The sequence below is a fragment of the Platichthys flesus genome, chromosome 13 (genome assembly GCF_949316205.1).
Source record: "Platichthys flesus chromosome 13, fPlaFle2.1, whole genome shotgun sequence".
In the NCBI taxonomy this organism is placed as follows: Eukaryota; Metazoa; Chordata; class Actinopteri; order Pleuronectiformes; family Pleuronectidae; genus Platichthys; species Platichthys flesus.
This window is the reverse complement of record NC_084957.1, coordinates 11,233,181-11,252,877: the sequence shown is the minus strand read 5'-3', so window position 1 is coordinate 11,252,877 and position 19,697 is coordinate 11,233,181. Positions and strand designations below refer to the sequence as shown.

General features: G+C 41.8%; 1 protein-coding gene across 2 annotated transcripts in view; it reads right to left on the bottom strand.

Annotated features, from left to right (window-relative positions):
• The window catches only part of tanc1b (tetratricopeptide repeat, ankyrin repeat and coiled-coil containing 1b), a 99,728-nt gene that overhangs the window by 17,069 nt on the left and 62,962 nt on the right, over window positions 1-19,697 (bottom strand). For both annotated transcript variants that reach the window (XM_062401975.1, XM_062401976.1), the window contains exons 8-15: window positions 14,715-14,837; window positions 11,692-11,973; window positions 11,400-11,554; window positions 6,772-7,003; window positions 6,175-6,341; window positions 2,784-3,391; window positions 1,148-1,256; window positions 806-928 (exon numbers count right to left, since the gene is read on the bottom strand). In XM_062401975.1, the coding sequence (XP_062257959.1) occupies window positions 806-928; window positions 1,148-1,256; window positions 2,784-3,391; window positions 6,175-6,341; window positions 6,772-7,003; window positions 11,400-11,554; window positions 11,692-11,973; window positions 14,715-14,837 (1,799 nt within the window). The remainder of the gene's footprint in view (window positions 1-805; window positions 929-1,147; window positions 1,257-2,783; window positions 3,392-6,174; window positions 6,342-6,771; window positions 7,004-11,399; window positions 11,555-11,691; window positions 11,974-14,714; window positions 14,838-19,697) is intronic.

The window sequence follows — 19,697 nt, the reverse complement described above, 5'->3', positions numbered from 1 at the left end:
AATCTAGGAGGAAGAAATGTGAATTCATATGTATATTATGTGAGGGAACAGCAAATCCTCTTTGTGCTAAATGAAAACTGGATTAAAGAGCTACAGCTAATATGACAAAAGTTTGGAGCTGGAGGAGAAAAGTTGAAGCTCTTTTATTTTCACAGTCCATTTGGATAATGGGACTGGGTATAATTACATGCGTATTCATTTTCACTTTCACCTGGCTGACAATGACAGTCGCTTTTGTCCGTACAAACGAGAGAAGCCCACGGATCGAGCCGAGGCCAATAAATCAAGATGCATCAGTCTGAGCCAATGAGGATCTTTATGCTGCTTTTCATGGCCGTTTCAATTGTTAGTCTGTGCTGAGCTCTCACCAGAATGAGTGAGGAGCAGAGCGTGACATTTCCTATGATTCACAACTTGATTGTCATCTGTGCAATTACAAAAGCAATCAGGGAGGACATTTAATGGTGTCACTAATAACACTTTGCATACTAATCATTGTGAAGTCGGATTCAAGAGTTTTAGGGAAAGTGATTTTGACTGGAGAGAGAGGTTGTAATTTTGGGCTGCAACTATTGATCATGTTGTTAATCAAGTATTCCATAAATCTTTCTTTATTCAACAGCTAATTTTTGTAAATTTCAAAGTCCCACCGAAGATTCTATTTATATTGACTGCAAACAATTTAAGATGACATTTCAAAACTATCATTAGTTGATTTTCATTATCCAATCAGCATTGATCTAATCTAAATAGGGCTGCTAGTATCAGGTCCATGTGACAAACACAAGCTAGAGAACATCTGTACCTTGACGTTGGGGGTGTACAAGTTCCTCAGGGAGGCCAGAGCTGCAGAAAGGCCATCGGCGCTGCAGCTGATCCATAAAGCCTGCAGCACACTGGATGACACACCTGTTTTCTTACTCAGGCCCTGCACACACACACACACACACAGAGAAAGACACAAGCATATATGAATGCATACATAACATCAGTGAACATGAGCTGCACAAGCTGTCAGTGTTTGACTTCACATCCCATGGCTTATCCACAACACATGAACAGAGAGTGAGCGCCATGAAATTCCACGAGGGGATGGATTTCAACCACAGAGGAATGCAGACTGTATGTTTAGTTTCAGTAGCTGTACCTTGAAGATGTGTGCTTTGAGGATGTGATGTCCCAGCTCCATGGTCTGCTGGCGATTCAGTTTCCCCTCTTGGCGGGACAACATGAAAGCCATGAGAGCATGGCCGGTCCTGGATTAGAAAACAGAGAAGAGAGTCAGCTGTACGTAAGAATATGTAGTAAACATATGTATAAATACTATGGAAAGTATGTAAATTCATTTTGTGAATACTTATACGTTCATAAAAATTCCCATATGATTTTCAGCTTTATGTTTAACTCTGGATCTGTCTGGTGTGTTTAGCGTTCATCTGCCTCGCCTAACACTAAATTACTTTATTTATCCTGGTCATGAGGAGCAACTTGGCACTGTCGTGAAGACAGTTGGAGGAACAAGTGTCCAACCCCTTGGTTCTCCTCTCAGTCTTCACTCAGACACTATTGCGCTAATTACTGCAGGACTTCATTAAAAGGACATGCATGATTGCAGATTACTTTGATCTAGTTAAGAATTTCTCTCTGTTCGTGCTCAGGCGAACACAAGAGGCAGTACAGCGAGCTTTTTGTGTGCATGTGCCTTTCCCTGTGCCAGACTCTCGAGCCTTTGTTTTGTGATGGCAGAGTTGGACGGCTGTGAATGACCAAAATCCTCACCAGCAGTATCACCAGTAGAGGTGATGCTGATGAGCAGCGGTGAGGGAAACGTTGAGGCCTCTAATGGAGGTGCGTGAAGAAAATAAACTTTAAGTATGATGAACATGAAGGAGGGCACAACTACAAACTAAGATCACATATCCATCAGATTTAAATATCCTCTAAAAACATGAATGTTACTGAAATACACAGTAAAATCAGTAAAAAGTAAATAGATTACAGTAAAAATGATGTGAATTGTTAAGGCCGACATTTTCATACAACATGTTTTAGTCTTTTCCTTATGATCGATTGGTACGTCCATTAGTAATACAGGCCCATGAGGTAATAGATACCTCTTTTACACCAAAATTAGTGAATAAACTCAGCTTTACTAAATGGATGTAAACCCGCTTAAAAGGCCATTGATTACTTTCCCTTTGCCTGTAGAGGAGTTAACCTTTCTGTTTTTATTCCCAGGTCATGGGCCTCGTTTTTGAAATCACAAATGCAGAGGAAACTGAGGTGCTCTCTCAACTCGATGTCTCACCCGGGAGTGAATGTGAATTGTATCCACTCCCTTTGCAGGGAAAAGCCAGACATCAGTGGGTGTTAGTGGGTTATTTGACCAGTGGAGAAGGAGCATAACAACACTCAATCTCACTTTCAACTCAAACTTAGAACCGAACATTTGACTTAGTCCTTTATCTCTTTTTACCTTGCCTCCAAAACAGGCAGCTTTGATTCACACATCCTTAATAACAAATTCAGAACCACACAGAGTTAAAAAACTAAAATGTATAACCCTTAAACATGTATGTGCTTGTTATTTTGATCAAATGTCAAATTGAGAATAATTTTCTCTACTGCCATGTAATTATCATCATGTATTAAATTACATTTTACTGCAGGTTGTAGATGCAGGATCCTGGAGCTAGCCTGACTGCAGACTTGTTATAGTGACACACAGCTCTACAGGTGGAGATGCTGAGTTACTGTGTTCCATTAAAAGGCAGAGTACCGACCTTGGGTCACAGAGGAAGTCCGTGCTCTCTCCGTCAGCTCTCCACACCAGCCACTCTCTGAAGGACGGGTGGCAGAACATGCGCGTCTTGTCCCGCCTTTTAATGAGGAAGCACGACAGCAGCTCCATGCGCTGTTGGAAGTCCTCCCACGGGAGCTCGCCTCGGACGAAAGTGGCGTTGATGGCCTGGAACAGCTGCTCGTCCGTCATGGGGTGCAGTGAGGCGAGCGCCACGTTGAGGATGGGCAGCGAGCGCTCAAAGGCCGAATTGGTCATGAACTTCATATTGCACTGTAGCTGGTAGAGCTCGGCCAGCGACACGGGCACCACTTTGTAGCTGGCACTTTTGATGACGAGGTGGCCTCTCTCGAACAGGTCCAGGGTGAGCTTGAGATACAGGTAGGAACCCTGGCTGCGGGAGATCAGGTGGCTGCTGAGCTTGCCGACGGTGATGGGGTCGGCCTTCCCATTCAGGCTGATATTGTTCATGATTTCTTTGCTGCCATTGATACGGTACTGGATGTATGCGTTGAGGTCATTGCTTATCTCTATGTTGTCATTGAAGTCATCCAGGGAGATCTTGGAGAAGGGCAAAAGGCTGGTGATCTCCTGTGGAAGACACAGGATAAAAACGTGTAAGTCGTTTTTTTTCTGAGAAACCATGATGCTCAATTTCCTTCTGTAACAATGAGAAGAAAAATCAAAATTTAATTTCAGACATAACAATGAGTTACAGTCTCTGCGGTATGAATTGTATCTCTCATGACCACAAAATACAAATAGAATAATTATGCCCAAAAGCATCGTTCACATCCTGAGACCTGCCATTTGAATAAATATGTGCCCATATGCGATTACTATCAGTCTTTAAGCGAGAGGAAAGCAAACACAACACTGAGCTATCAGGCCAAAGCAGAAGCGCGTTACTGTTGGAAATGTGTCTACAGCAAACCGGATCGGGGAGAGTGAGAATTACGAGGCAGGGGATGGATGAGGTAGAGGACAGCCGGTGGCCAGAGGTCTGAGCCGAAGCTCACATTTCAATCTATGTCCTGGGGGCTGGAGAAATCAATGCACTTTAATCCTCCTATCCCCTGCCTGTCTGAGGCTAGAGAAGCATCACCTCAGTCAGATAACACCTCTCTCTATTTCATCATGACAAGGAACTGCAAACACACGCGAACACACACACGCACACACACATACACACACAAACAAACACAAACACACACACTCCCAAGAGTCAATGAAATATACTGATCATAATCCACAAGATGGGTGAGGTGCTACTAACACCTCACAGATATGTCAGATATTAGATTTTGCAAGCAAAAGCCAGAACTGTTACACCATTCATGACACTTTCATGACATATGGTTCTGTTGTTACAAACTGAGAATGTTTTTTCAAGGCTTCCTTTCTTCCTTCCTTACCACAGCCTCAACAATGCTGGCTTGTCCATTGTTAATCTACAAAAGGGACCTCAGAGACTGTGACATGAAAACTGACTCTAGAGTTCAGAGGTTACAATACAAATTGCTTCCAATTACTAAAGTTACCACCTCGGTTGTTTTGCTTCCTCCAGCTGACAAGTTGCAGGCAATACATTTACAACCTTCCTTTCTATTCCAGTTAGTTGTTAGTCAGTTAGCGTTATTGTGATAAATAATGGCTAGAAAAGAAGTGTCTTTGCAGAACATCATGCTGTGACAGTGAAGTTCACCTTTATACCTTTACTCATCAGTTTCTCCAATAGACTAAACATAAAGATGCATGACACGTCTCCATTTACCCTCATAATCAAGAAATTAAGCTAAAATATCCCCAAAACGAATGCTCCACATTCTCAGTTGTCCATTGTGATGTTTCACCTTCTTTTTATAGCATCAAATACTTATTAAATCCAAAATCAATAATAAAATTACACTCAACATACATTGGGGCGATCTGAACAAACTAAAATGACAGAAATTTTGTCCAATAGCAATGAGGAGTCAGGGATTATGGGGGATGATATGCTTTGAAGAGCTATAAGGTTGTCCATCGTTAAACACAGTCAATGGCTTATCAATGGTGAAGGTTGGAGACAAATTAGAAGAATTTCCATCTAGACATTCCTGAGAAATCAGGATATATAACGAGAATGGGAGGGATACACAACCTGAAAGCATAATGTCTCTGACATTGCCAGCGCAGCAACATAACAATGTCAGTCAGACTCCACCTTCACTCCTCACAGAAACAGTTTAAGCAAGTTGCCTTGTATGTTGTCGACTGGAACATCCCTGCAGATCAGAAACGCAATCTGACGGATTGATAGACGTGAACAGATGAAGACAAAGTGTCAGTGCTACAATATATTGATTTAACACATCCAGACAACCTCCCAGAGAATTAAATCGTTTCTCACAGTAGCAGTGTATCAACAAATGGACTCAGCTGTAGAGTGCACATTCATGGACATTACCCTCAGCATGGCCACTGCCTGAGTATTAATAAAGTGAGTTCTGGATGACAGTCAAATATCATATTATTATTCCAGGCTCAGCAAGAAAATTATAAAATAAATATCAGCCGTCGTGTGTCTCATCGGGCAAACAGGAGCCTGAGCCTTTGCCAGAGTGAGTTCAACACAGGCCCAGCACATTTCTGTAACTCGTCGACCTCCTGTCACCGAGCTAGTCTTGTTTTAAGTGACTGACTTCTGTTCTGCACTCTTGTTTCCTGATACTTCCATTCCTCTTGAATATCTATGATAAAACATGACTGTAGACAGTATAGAGTAGGACGAGTTGGAGCAGATCAGTGCAACCTGTCAACTTTCACAACTGTCAAAATCTATAGGGTTTGATGTCAAGTAGGCAAGAGCATTGAGAAGTGACAGCGACTCTGACTCATGGTCTGTTGCTGTTTTCAACTGACTTTGTTATGTTGGACAATTGTATTGAGAGAATTCTGAAACCAAGGTAACACACCGACTGATTATTATCTCAACCGAGGAGGTTGTGTTTCCTTGGTTTGTTTGTTGGGTTTGTTTAACTTGTTAGAGGGATGTGACCTTGGGCTGAGAAGATCTCAAGGTTTTCTGGCCGATGCGGTTTAGGGAATTTATTTTCACTTGCATTGTGTTTTATGATTAATAAATAATTGAGGTTATCAGACCCCTTCCTTTTCCTTTTTACATTTCGAACTAGAAACTCAGGTGAAGGATTTCTCCACAATGGTGGAGGTATGTGCTCTGCTGCCTGCCATTCGAGATACCCTCTGTCTTCACACAGGCAGGTTTGTTTTAAATGTTTAAGCCATCTCAACAATGATAGTTTGAATAGTATATATCTGTGGTAAGACATTACAAGCTCAGCACAATGTGTCTTCATTCAGTTTTTTCTTACCATCAAGTTTACCCGGACAGTGACCACGAGTTTGAGCCACGAGGGGAACTTGGCAATTATCTTTGTGATGAAGGAGGCTATCGTGTCCCCGTAGTCAGGTTTATGAAACTCTGCTTCGTTCAGCCCGTCTATCAAGATGATGTGGTCCTCCTCTGCAATCTTACGCTCTGGAAACACAAACAGGGGAGTTAAGGGAGGTAAGAGGATGTGCAGAGAGGTCACATTATTAGATCAAACTAAACTGCCCCGTGGTGAAAGTACAGAGAATTGTTTTATTTCACTGCAACTAAACTCCAGTCTCTCAATGGTGCAGTGAGTTTCAGCGGTAAGAACCTTTATCTTAATTAGATTCATCATCTACCCAACCACTGCTCCAAACACCTAAACAGTTACTTTCAGTTGTAGCTGGTTGGATTAAAGGGAAGGAATAAAACAATCTTTCCCTTGCCCATGAATATTTTCATACACATCTAATTCCTATTTGACAGCCATATAATGTTTGCAAGCTGTCTCTTGAAGAAACTGAAAATGAATCTTCAGTCATTTAAGTTGTTTGGCAGATGTTTTTTATATTCAGAACAGAACACTCTCTTCTACCTTTACGAAGGTTAGCTAGTGGCTCCAGGACCCCCCTCCGGAAAGCAGCCATCGGATCCTGGACGCAGGAGCGCAGACTGAGCATGCTCTGCAGGTGGGGCTCTTTCAGCAGCAGCTCCCGGTACGCACCAAGCTGGTGAGCTCTGCACAGCAGGGCTGCAATACTATGAACAAACTCCGGCACCAAGCAGGTGTACGTGTTGTCCGCCTGGCAATAATGATACGCCACCACCTGGAACACACACAAGAGGGAGGAGAAGCAGATGAAGACAGGGTGAACCCAGACTTAAGATGAATTAAAACATGTTGGAGTGATGATTGACAGTTTCAATTTGTTTAAGTGATGAATTATACAATATGCAAAAGAGTATTTAATCACGTTGAGGCTTTATAAAATAAACGCTGTTGGCAAAAAACTAACTCAGTGGTTCCAATACTAATATGATGCATTATATATTCATAGCCTTCATAAATACATATATTATCACTTTATCCAGGTTAAGAACATGATTTAGTCCAAGTCCACAGAGAAGGGATGAAGTAATCGAGCAATGGCTGACCACCTCAGACAAAGTGTTAGAGCAGGTTGCTGCCGTGCTTCTCAGAGGAAGGACAAGAGAGGAACAGGGGATAGAGATGAAGGAAGGAGAGATGCCCTGGGGGATGTATGAGTGTGTTCCAATTACAGGACAACCAGAAGAGCTGACGCACTTGCAGGAGCAGGTGACGTCTTCCTCCCCTGGCTCTACCTGCCTATTGCTCCATCAACTATGATGACCAGCTTTTCGAGTAGTCACTGACAAAAGCTCAAAGCTTATAAAACTCAGCAGACATGGAAAAAGTCCCCCAGTTTTTTTATTTTATTAAAGTGTACTGTGCTTTATAATTCTTCAGGCGATATTTTCTTCTCAGCTTTAAAGAGGGAATAAAAAACACATGGGCTGATAAATCAAACACAAGCACTTCAGCTATAACAAATTGAGGCACAGGGAGCCACAGTGTTCAGGGCTGCTGTGGTGTGAGAGGAACGAGAGACGTCGTGTCCATCTCAGGACCACCACTGTGGCTCAGACGTGGGTGAAACCTTGCCTAGTAATAATGAAATAATAATAATAAAGATGATCTACAGATGTAAAAACAAGGCTACATAAAAAACAGCAAACATTCCTCACTAATGTCGAGCCGTGTAATGATGCTGCTCGACAGGGAGACTGTGATTCAAAAATGGCATTTCTGTCTCTTAGGGGTAATGTGGTAGTTACAAAGAAAAGTTATTTGGCTAAATCTAAATGCACCAGAAATAAAAAGAATACAACAATCCTACTTTCGAAGTCGTCGCATAACTGTGCAGTTCTCACTACACAACCTGACGTATTGTGATCCACGGTCTGGCAGAAAATTTACTGGCGGCAGAAGGTCACACACTACTTGACCATTCATCAGGAGAAACCCTCATTTTATGTGTCGGGTCGACCCGTCCTGCGCTCCGATTGGCTGATGGTGTCGCCACTTCTACAAGATATTAAGTTGGATATCTAGTTGGAGGAGGTGACATTTTGACGAGCCTCTCAAATTGCAGTTTTGAAGAGTTCCCACATCGAACACTGATTTGTCTCAGAACTGGGCTTTATTTGCCAACTCCCAAAATTTGCCCGTGAGTGTAAAAAATCAGGCAAAAAATCTGTGTAGGGTGTTTTAAAAACCATGGCATGAAAGTTTCTCTACATATCATCATAATAATTAAGGCATAATAATGAGAAGGAAGGGACTTGAAGAAAGAAACTAAACTGAAATAATAAAACACTGGGAGAGCAATTTGTACTATATTGTATTATTATTAAGCCACAATGTCACAACAGCCAAGTCAAATATTTTATTTTCATTACGCACAAGGAACAGAACTTTTTATGTGGTCGTTTAGTTTTAAAGAATTAAGACAAAACTCATTTCAAACGCTGGGCGACAGCAGAACACTTCTCTTTTGGATAATTTCACGTGTCAAACAAATTAAGGGAAACAGACTTTGCCGTTATGTTTAATGAAGACAGTAAATATGAGCTAGCTGATGTTTGTATGAATACAATGACTCTGAACAGGCTGCTGCCAAAAAGACTGCAGTAACTTATCATCGTGTACAAGTCATGCAGACGACAGCTTCATCAGAGTCTTAACAAACGCTGATGAAACAATCAACAGAGCACCTGCAGTCCTACTGGCCCCGCAATGAATTTACTGCTGAGCAACAGTGTAAGAGTCGGAGGCATAAACGTTGTGATAAAACATAAAACCTAATGACCTCAGTGCCTCTGTGAGACCACGTTTAAATCAACGGCTAAAAAGGACTGGAGGAGTTCAACAGAAGCTGCACGGTGTTGCATCAGTTTTCTGACATCACAGGGGCAGAGCTGCTGTCGGGTGTCTGCTGGAAACACTTTACACCATAATTGGCTTGAGGGAAACTGCTTTGGACATTTAGATGAGCCTCAGTAGCATCCAGTCAGCTGTCTGGTGCACAAACGAAAAGTCCCACTGGCACAGGGAGGATGTACAATAGTTGCCTCATGCAACATTCCACTACAAAGATGGAATCTATGACATTAAGAGTGTTCAACCCTGAAGTTGTTGGAGGGACACCAGCATGCAATCGCTAACTTTAATACAAAGCTGAAGAAGTCCAGTGAAAAGAGTCCAGTGTTATAAATCTGTGAATGCAAAGTATTCTCTGAATCACAGTGGTTACAAATCTTTCTCATTGAAGCTTTCAGCAGGCAAAGAAACGCCTGAAACTTTAACTCGTCTATACATTTAAAAAAAAACTGTTCAGGTATTTCACTGAAGCTGCCAATCAATGCTGAGCACCTCTTGTAAACAGAGAGAACAGGTGCAGCCAGATTCAAGAGAGACACGAGAAGTTTCTGGCACTGGGAGTATTTCAAGATGCTGATTATAAAAATATAAATTCTGACGGTAAGCGGGGTCATTGACAAAAGCAAACCACTGTGACACTTTAATAGCAGCATCCCACGATGTGGAGCCCCTAATTATAAAACCAACAGACAGCTGAAAGCAGCATTACCACGGACCACGCTGGAGTGCACAACCTATTCACTGAACAAGTTGGATCGTAATGGGAGAAAGTATCACAACGCGTGGGTCCAACTCAAAGTGTGAATGACTAAAATGCAGGAATATTCAAACTGTTCACTCGTAAGTAAAAACACTGAGAAACATTATCCTAAAAGCTGTTCCAGGTATGCAGACTATCATCTATCAGCTAATTCCAGAAATCCCTGTCTGTCTATAAGTGTGTGGGAAAAAAACATTTTCAAGAGGACTGAGTCCTGCTGCAGGTCTTTACATGACGCCACTCAGATACTGCAGGTCTCTTTTACAGTTTCAGAAAGACAGGCTGCAACCAGCACCACCACAGGCAGAGTAAACAGTCTATCCCAAACAGGCAGGTTTAAAAACAGCCACTGCACTTGTGTAGACTGAAAGGCAGAGAGAGGAACAACCTGCATTCTTGTATGGTCTTCTGTGCACAAAAACAAATGAAAAGCTATTTAATGTAGTGCAGCTTGATGAGCTGTTAAAGACAGACAGTTCAGACCGAGCCCCTACATACTACAAATATGATACATAAAAGATACATCCGTGATGGAAACTTCATCAGTAGATGACGTAAGCCCCTCGGCACCAACAAAACTCATATTCACCCACATTTTCATTGTAATATTATATATACTTACAAATGAGAATATTAATATAAATACAGTAAATTATGATTAAAACAAGTTGCCAATCTTCCTACCCGACAACCTGAAAGCTGCCCACAGGATTGTATGCTCAATCCAGTTTACCTTTATATAGTGTGTATATAGTGTTTATGCAGTGTGCAGGTGTTGAGTGTTGGGTAATCCTGTAATTCAGTGCCAGTGATAACAAGTTAATCCCTTCATATCCACACCCTGTGAACAGAACTGTCTGTGTTGTCGTTCTGTTATTCGTTGCGGAAACGTTCTGAGTTGAGAGCCGACTCAATTTCGACCATTCAAACGTGTTGCCATGGGAATACAGAGAGCTAAAAGGGCACGCAAAAAAGATCGAAGGCCAACGTTTTCCATCTTCCCACTTCCTCAGCCGAGCTGCAGTGCTGAGATGCTGCGGACATTTAATCCTGAACTCGTTCTTCACAGCAGAGTCTTTAACTAACTGCTCCTCGAGTCAAACCCCGTCTGTGATATTAAAGGTCTCCGCAAGACCAATGGTGGCCCTGTCTTTCATAATCTCAGCGGACTGCCAGAGACCATCCATATTTCATGCGAGGAATATCAAACAAATGAACCCCAACAACCATAAATCACATATAAACACATATAAACATAAATCAACTGAGGCGAGCCGAGAATCAGATTTCTGCAGGACAGCTCATACATACTAAGAGCCGCACACCACCAGCACCTTTGTAATAAGTGTCAGTGCCAAGCACACACAGGGGAACTGAAGGAAAGGTACATATATAATGTGGAAGGAAACACACCCAGTATATCGATGCATGATGATTCAAATAATGACTGAGTATTAACATTCAGATTTTTTTAATGCAGAGGTCCTGGCTGTATTCATACCTTCGCAGCCAGACGTTTGACGGCCACCTCCCGGCGCTGCTGCATCTCGGGGGTTCCAGGGCAACTGTTGGTCCTCAGGGTGTTGGTAGCACTGGAAGGCGGGGTGGGCTGTGGGGGCTGGCTGAGAGGAAGTTCTGTGCTTGGTCCTCCACCACCTGAGGAAAACAGCATGAATACACATCATTATAGGAAGTTGAAAGTGAAGATTACCAGGTGTTTGAGAAACTGTTTTGTGAAATTGAAGGAGGGTTTTTGATGCTCACATCCAAAACTAAATACTGTAGTTCCTTACTTTTCGGGGAGGCACTGGGACTGTTGGAGGCGATCTGACGCATGCGGCCTCCGTGGCAGCTCAGCGCTACTAGCCGGGAGATAATGGCCGTCTTCCCGTAACCCACGCTGCCCACCACTACAGCGCCGTGGCTCTCCGTGGACTCGCCATTCTTCAGGACATCTTCCAGCTGCTGAAAGAGCCAATCTCTGCCAACGAACACGGAGTCGGTGGTGATGCTGGGCACCTCGAACAGCAAGGGCTTGAGCATGATGTCCACGGGTTTGTAGGGAGAGAAACGAGCTGAGGAAAGGGAACAGAAAATGAGGGAAAGAGTTGTAGTGTGTGGCATTATCTTTGGCACAACACTACAATGTGCAATGATACACAGATCTTTAAAACAACAAACCTGGCTACATTTAGCTTTCTCCTGTACCATGTCTATCAGAAACCTGAACACTGGGGTCGAGACGCTTTCTTTTTCAACTGACTGCTTAAGCTTAAATCAATCTTACTTTCAATGCAATCACAACACAAGTGGACTGGATGGAAAGAGGACTCTCTATCAGTCCACTTCAGATCTAATTAAAGCTCAGAAAACTTTTTCACTCAAGAGCTCTTTTAAATCTCTGATCCTCTCTACTTATACAACTCAAAAGAAAAAGCGTCTACTGCTGCTGCCGCTTTTACAACTACTACTCGTTTCAAGTTAAACTTACTGCTATTATTGCTACAATATATATACTTACTACATATTGTATATACTATATATATTAGTTAATCTTCTCTCAAATAAACATACAAATACAAAACTTATTTTCTGTGTGCAGAACTAATACATTTCAGAGGTTTTTTTTCTCTGCTTTTTTTTTACAGAGTACGATTACTGGAAATACTACTACAAATAACAATAAGTAATTATTGTTTGGACAGGAGGAAAGGTTTATTAATAGACTTCCTTTAGAATCGATGGTTGGCCGGACTCCTAAATATACAAGATTTTAAGTGAATAGTACAAGGCAAAATATATCACCAGCTTATTTCGTAAAAATACTATTATTGGATATATTATATACTCAGTGTATGTTTTGTCAGATAAATATATATATTGAATTTCAACAAAAATAGCTATACAACATTATTTTGACCAACTGCTGGCAAAGTTTGCCAGAATACTTTTGACCTGACGTTTTTATATGAGTTGTGGTGGCGTCGCCTGCCCACGCTCCAACTCTGCTGCATGAAAACAAACCACACCTCAATTTCTCGACTCTCTGAAGTCAAAAACTGTTATTTACAGAGCGTTGCATTCAGCTGTCTACTGTAATAATAGAGGCGTAAAGATGTATCTATATCCATACATAAGAACATGACTTGAGTCAGAGCAGACATGGGCTGTTCCACAGAGATGATTAACCATCCATATGGGACATACAAATTACATGATGCAGCTGTAACAACTTCATGTTTAAAGAAGATGTGGGGAAGGAAGCAGACGTTTTCAAAAGAGGGTTAAATACTTTGAGTATCTAATGATGTCGTTTTAAATTATTCATGCTCTCATCAAATATTAACTCTGTGGGATTTCGCTCCGTCAGATGGAGAATTCAAAACATATAACAAAGGCACGCGCGGGAGAATGAAGGAGTCTTTGCATGAGAGAATAACCTCATTCTTCCAACATACATTGGATCGCGTGGCTTTAAATCCATTCTGTGCTGCAGTGTTTACATTGCACCATGTGTCACCATTTGGACGGTTTCCCCTTTGGCTCAGGCAAAGTGGATGGAAATTAAACAATGCTGATAAGGTATGAGCTTTAATTAGATCAAATCAACTGTGGATGAACTGTGGCTCTTTTTAGACAGACCTCTCATTGTTAAAAAGAGCTATAATTCCAGAGCATTTGACCAGATATAAATATGAAAATCACCTACATTATTATCACTGAAACACAACACCCTCGCCTGATAATCACTGTCATTATTTTTATATCCAATGTGCTGGAGCTGAGTCAAAACATGTCAATATACTTTTACAATCTGAAGAGAATAACTTAAAATTTGAATTTCTAACACTGTGGCTGACAACAGTAAAAAAGAAGCCGAAGAACTAAGGGATAAATGTAGGGTTGCTTGGTTCTGGAAAAAATGAGAATCATTATTTTCTTGCTTAGAATTGAGAACATGATTCTCTCTTGCGATTTTTTTTTTAAATACACAATTTTATTGTTTGTTTATGTTTTGCAAACGGCAACAACAAAAAATATGATTGTGGCTGATCCATTATTGATGCCTGTGCGCCGGGGCGGCTGGGACTTTGATGTCCTGTTGGTCTTTACAGCTTCGTCTTATTGCCTCTTGTGGTCATGTTTAAGGTGATTACATACATTTGTGGTGCTGCTACTATGGCAAAAACACAGCTTACAGTGTTTGTGGTTTTGACATCCATCACTGTGTCTGCATCCCAAAAACGTCCACATCACAGGGAAGGAACCTTTTAAGCACAGTGGGTTAGTTTTTACCACCTTCAGCAGACGTTTTCTGCTGGATTCATTTTGATGTTGTTTTTATATATTTTTTTTTTTGGACCTACTCGCCGGACCGTGTATCACAAACAATGTAAACTCGAGCTCACATGAACATCATCAGGCTCCTGTCGGGATCTGACACGACAAACAGAACATTGTCAGGTAGGATTCTGGTTGGGCTCGGTTATCTTGAGCTTGGACGTATTCAGAAAGAAAAACTTGCTCTATTTCACTGCCGGTTTTCTGCTGCTCTGCATCTTAAGGAGTAACAGCATGTTGTCATTGGTTGAGGAACAAAGTAGGAGAGCTTGCTTTTTTTTCAGCTGATTTAATTAATATATAACAATAAAATGAAGCAAGATTGTTGTGAATTCAGTAAAGGATGCAAATGGGCCTGAATCGAGATCACGATTTGAATATGATAAATAATCGTGCAACTGTAGATAAATGTATAAGCAGTTGCACCTTTTACCTCATCACCCTATCTGGGTTCATAACACATGCTGCCACTCACCTTTGGAGTCCAGAGGCGGCCTTCCTCCTGTATTGTGCCAGGGAAGGCGAATGGATGTCCGCAGGGGGGTGTTGCGTTGTTCATCAAGAAAGCTCAGGTCCTCCAGCTTTGTGGAGCTGGTCGCTGGAGACAGACAGAAAAACAATGTGAAGCGTTTTGGGCTTATTTAACACAGCGACATGAAAGAGTCCGACAGTAAAAACACTAACAAAGAAACGATTTGTTGTTGCGTCTGAGAGAGATGATGAGTGAGGAGGCGAACCAGTTCGCTCTGACATTTGCAGCTTGCTGGAGGCAGCGTGTGCAGGTACCAAGGTTCTGCAGCACCATATGTAAGTCAAGACAGAAATGCACCTATTATTCCCCTCTTTGATGTGAGCTGACAGCTACACAATATAACAGTGGGAGGTCTACCCCTGCACTATACTGCAGAACAGTAACATTGACGTTTTTTAAAGCCCCAAATGGATGACGTCTCCTTCGGACACTGTATCAACTACTTGATGAGCAGCTGATTACTAAGCAGCTCAACTACCCATTCAAAGTATGGTCTGTACATAAGTGCATTAGTGCAACTAGTTATCTCCTCCAACTGCTGTTCACTGTTCAACAATGACATCTCCATGGTGACCCACGCGCTCTCTCTGCCTGGGCTGAAGACTGGAATCAAAGCTGCTGCTTTCTTTCTACTTTATCGTCCTCAGCTGGGAGAGACTGTCACAAACACTCAACTCTTCTCCCCCACTTGGTCGCTAACATACTCTCTGGAATTTGCCACTAATTAAACTCGACCGCTGACAATGGAGTAGCGGAGAAAGCTGCCATCACAACACAATGTTGGGATAAAAGAAGGGCCCTCATGGTCACCTTTTACTGCAGTGGATGGCTCTTTGACAAGTGGATATGGAGGACTCAGTTGAAATTACAATGGTTGTAAATAATGTTAAAACCAGGAAAAAAATAAAAAATAAACATGAACACACAAAATGCTAAATTACTGAGCACGAACACTTGATCAAATCTGATTCTAAAGCTAAACTAAACAGCTACTTACATCTGACAGCAGAGCCTGGGGGGACAATGGGGATTCTCAAAGCCCCCCCCCTTGTCCCCAGCATGGAATATATTTGGGCAGGCATACAGGCAAAGTAGGCAGGGTGCAGACCCTTTAGCTAAATCTATGAAGAGTGCTCCCGGTGGATGAGCTCACCGAGGGCACAAAAGCAATTCCTCTGCCCCAGTGCTCCCATGCAGGCACACTGGCAGCATTCAGCTGCTGAGCTGAGGGCTTGGCTGTCCCCTCTCCAGTGCTCAGCCAGTCACAGCATCCAAAGCATTAGGCGCTCACGATATGAATACAGAGGAGTGGCACCCTCCCTACACTCACTAAACACATGCACGGACCTCTCCCCATGTGTGCACACAGATACAGTTTGGAACACAGGGTGACAGAGAATCAGCTCTATGCAGCAAATCGCCACTTCTGACATCAGCAGAGCACAAGGAGAATATTTCTTTCCTCGTTAAATCTTCTCAAGATTTCTGATGTGAAAAAGGCAAAAGCCGCACAAAACATTATTTTACACAAAGTACATCTTTTCCTCCAGTGGACCAGAAAAGCAAAGGCTGAAGCAAATACTATAAATGCACACACACCTTTACTCCTATCTGTGGTTATACAACCCGAACCATTTTCTTTCTGTGAAGTCATATCTCTTATCCACATTTCTTTCAAGGCCAAAAATTCCCAGTGGATGCCTTCACATCCCTTCAGTCCTCTTCAAATCTTTTTTTCTACTCTCGGTCTCTGGATTCCTTCCCATTCTTGTACATCTCTGAGCATTGATAAAACGTAAATATGATACCTTGAAACATTCGCTGGGCTTGAACTGACTTTGAAGCCGCAGAAATGTGTATTCAGATGAAAACGGATTCTTTTTTGTCCTCTTTTCCTCGGGCAGGTCTGCCCTTTGAAACCTTCAGTTCTATGGTTCCCATGACAGACAAGAGAAAAGGAGTGAGCTCCTCATGCTCCAACCCCTGCACCCCCACCCCCATGGCCCGACTTGACTTTCTTCTTCTCCTCTAACAATGAGTATAATCAGGGCTCTCTTCACCTTGCCCACCGTCTTGCCTCTTTTTTAAATTGCAGGAGTTCTTTCTAACCTTTGGGTGACACTGTTGGAGTGAAAAGACAGATTGAGGAGTGAGGCTGGAAGTTCTGCAAATTCTCTCTAAAATGAAATGTTCATTTGGTTGCCCATGCCACAGAGTGATAAGCAATAACTACTAAACGTTGCTATCTATTAAATATATTTTCACAGTACACAGCTAAGATCCAAAAATGTTTGGAACATATGAAATCAGGTAAGTGTGACCCTTGACTGTAAAAATCTCGATAAACAAGAAAAAAAAACTGGTATAAACAAACTTTATAAAAGATATAATCTATTATCACCTTCCCGATATCAGTGCCTGTGAACTCTCTACCCTTATCACCACTAGCCCTGCTTCGACCTGTTAATTCGAAATGTCTTTTGTTGCAGTCGAGTAAGGGCTGAGTGGAAAGTGGATGGTCTGCGTGCAAATTTGTCTTGTTACCATGGAAACTTTATAATATTGAAGAAAGTTCTGATGTGAAAAGTCATTTTGTGAGATGAGTAATGATTGATTTCATAGTTTATCAGGTTTTACAATCCTGCGCTTTAATTATTGAAAATTTGTTTCCGGCTGCAGCATGCACAGAAGAATGTTAAGCACTACACTGAAAAGGGACCTGCATACAAACCATGCAACACAGGCCAGGTTGTACATGACCTACCCTGAGCCAAGAGTTATAGCCAGAAGGAAGAAAGGACATGGGGACCTTCATGCCATCATAACTATCACACGGCTCCTGTCCTGCAAAGCCATTACATCATTCTCAAAAGTAGGGGGCTGTTAATCAAACTTCCACAAACAGCTCTGTTGGTGCAGAGACTACTTAGCTTACACTGTCTGTTCGAGACTCTGCACTTGCTAGATTCTGATCTGTCAATGGAATAACACTGAGCAGAATTTTAAACGGCTCCTCCAACCTCAAGAAGATTGATCTCGGCAACGCTTTCTATTTCCGATCCCTCTCTGTGATGCGCGGCGCTAACAATTCTCTTTAAATGGACATTTTAAAAGATGTGAGAGTGACCTTTTCAAAGAGCTGCTGGATACGAATGGGTCATCTGGTTTCTTTATGCTTCCTTTCAACTTCTGGTCTAAATGGATCGATGTCAACATAAAGCCAGAGGCAGAGCTGAATTCCATGGCTACCTGATGTCGTTACAAAACACTCGACAACATGCAGAGATGTCTTCAGAGAGGGTTGCAAAAGTTAGAGTAGACAATACTGTTTTAAAAACACAAGCCAGGAAAGACGGGAGCTAGAAGCAGTTCCGAATGATCTTTTACATTCCGCCTTCCTGCTACAGTACTGCAGAGAGACCACAGCATATTGAATTTAAAAACCCATAAGTCATCTTTGTGCAGCAGCACTGCACCACTCAGACATGATTTCATATTTTGAGATTAATCACTGACTGACCTTTGCAAACATCTCTGTGTCACAGATTATGTGCATGGTACGAGTTCTTCTCATAATACACATATTTCATGCTGTGTTCAAAAGTTACCTTGTAAACGTTTGTCCTAGAATCTGCTCATCGACAGACCAGACACTCAGGTGAAGTCTGACATGGATCTCGGATCCATTCTAACTGCTGAAGGTATCACAGAGTAGGAGCTTTGCCAGAGGAACAGACGACTTTGAAGTGCACACACAAACAATGAGGGTGTACTGTACCGCCGTGGCTTAGACCACAAAGCTCCGCTCAATAGCTAAACACCACAGAGGCACTGTAGCGCCATTCCTTAGCCACACTGACCCTTACTCCGTCTTCCTGTCTGAGCAACACGACCACGAGCAGCTCTAGCTAAGATTTCAAAATCATTGAAATTCCAATGGCCACAACTAATACGGCCCTTTGACTCTGTAAGCCTTTTAAAAAAGCTTAACTTGAATGACCCAAAATAGAATTCTTATTGACTAAATACGCTGAGGAGTGATTGCGGCACATAGTAAGACAAATGGAGTGATATTTTGTCAAACTGTGTATCTATAGATTAAAATACGGATGCGTAAATCTAAAACCAATATCTGAGATAGATCTTGAGTGGTGGCATCAGAACACAAAACAACACTAAACTTTAATCAAGCATCTTCTGAAGCATCACAGCAAAATCAACAGCAGACAGCTTATTGATCATGATGGTATCAGGAATCAATATCAGCCCATTGCCAGGAGATCAGTATCGAATCGGGGACTCCAGATGTTGGATCATTTGACTACACATTTCACGTTAATGAAGTTAAGGTGCTGACCAGACACTGAAAGAAAATATCTAACAGGCTTAATTTAAAATGTCATTAACAGTGAGATATATTTTCACATTCTAAAACTCTGGATGGCAAGAAATAATAAAGAAACCAGAGCCATGACTACCTTGTTGCTCATGACGACTGCTGAGACTGAAATATGACAGCAAGAATAAACTAGTCGATTTTGGAGCAGATCCGGATAAACAGGCAGATCAAGGATTTTTATTTTTTCACTTTCTTTAAAATGGCAAGATGGGGCATTGGCTTGGAAGAAGGTCGGCTCTCCTAATGCCCTTCAAGTTGCACATTTATTTTGTGGTTATACAAATCTAACTGAGCGGGATTGTGATTCATGATATTGCACAATGATGAAAAGAAACCTAATGAAAAAAACCTAATGCATCTAATAACAATAACACCAGAAACTATACCAAACAAACTAAATCATCATTTACAAGCAATTTACTCTATTACATTATTTAAAAAAAAAATTGGAAGGCTCTGTTTCAACAGGATTTTCAATATTGGGCTGCTACAAGAAAGTCAAATATTTTCTGATGCCCAGGAAGTAG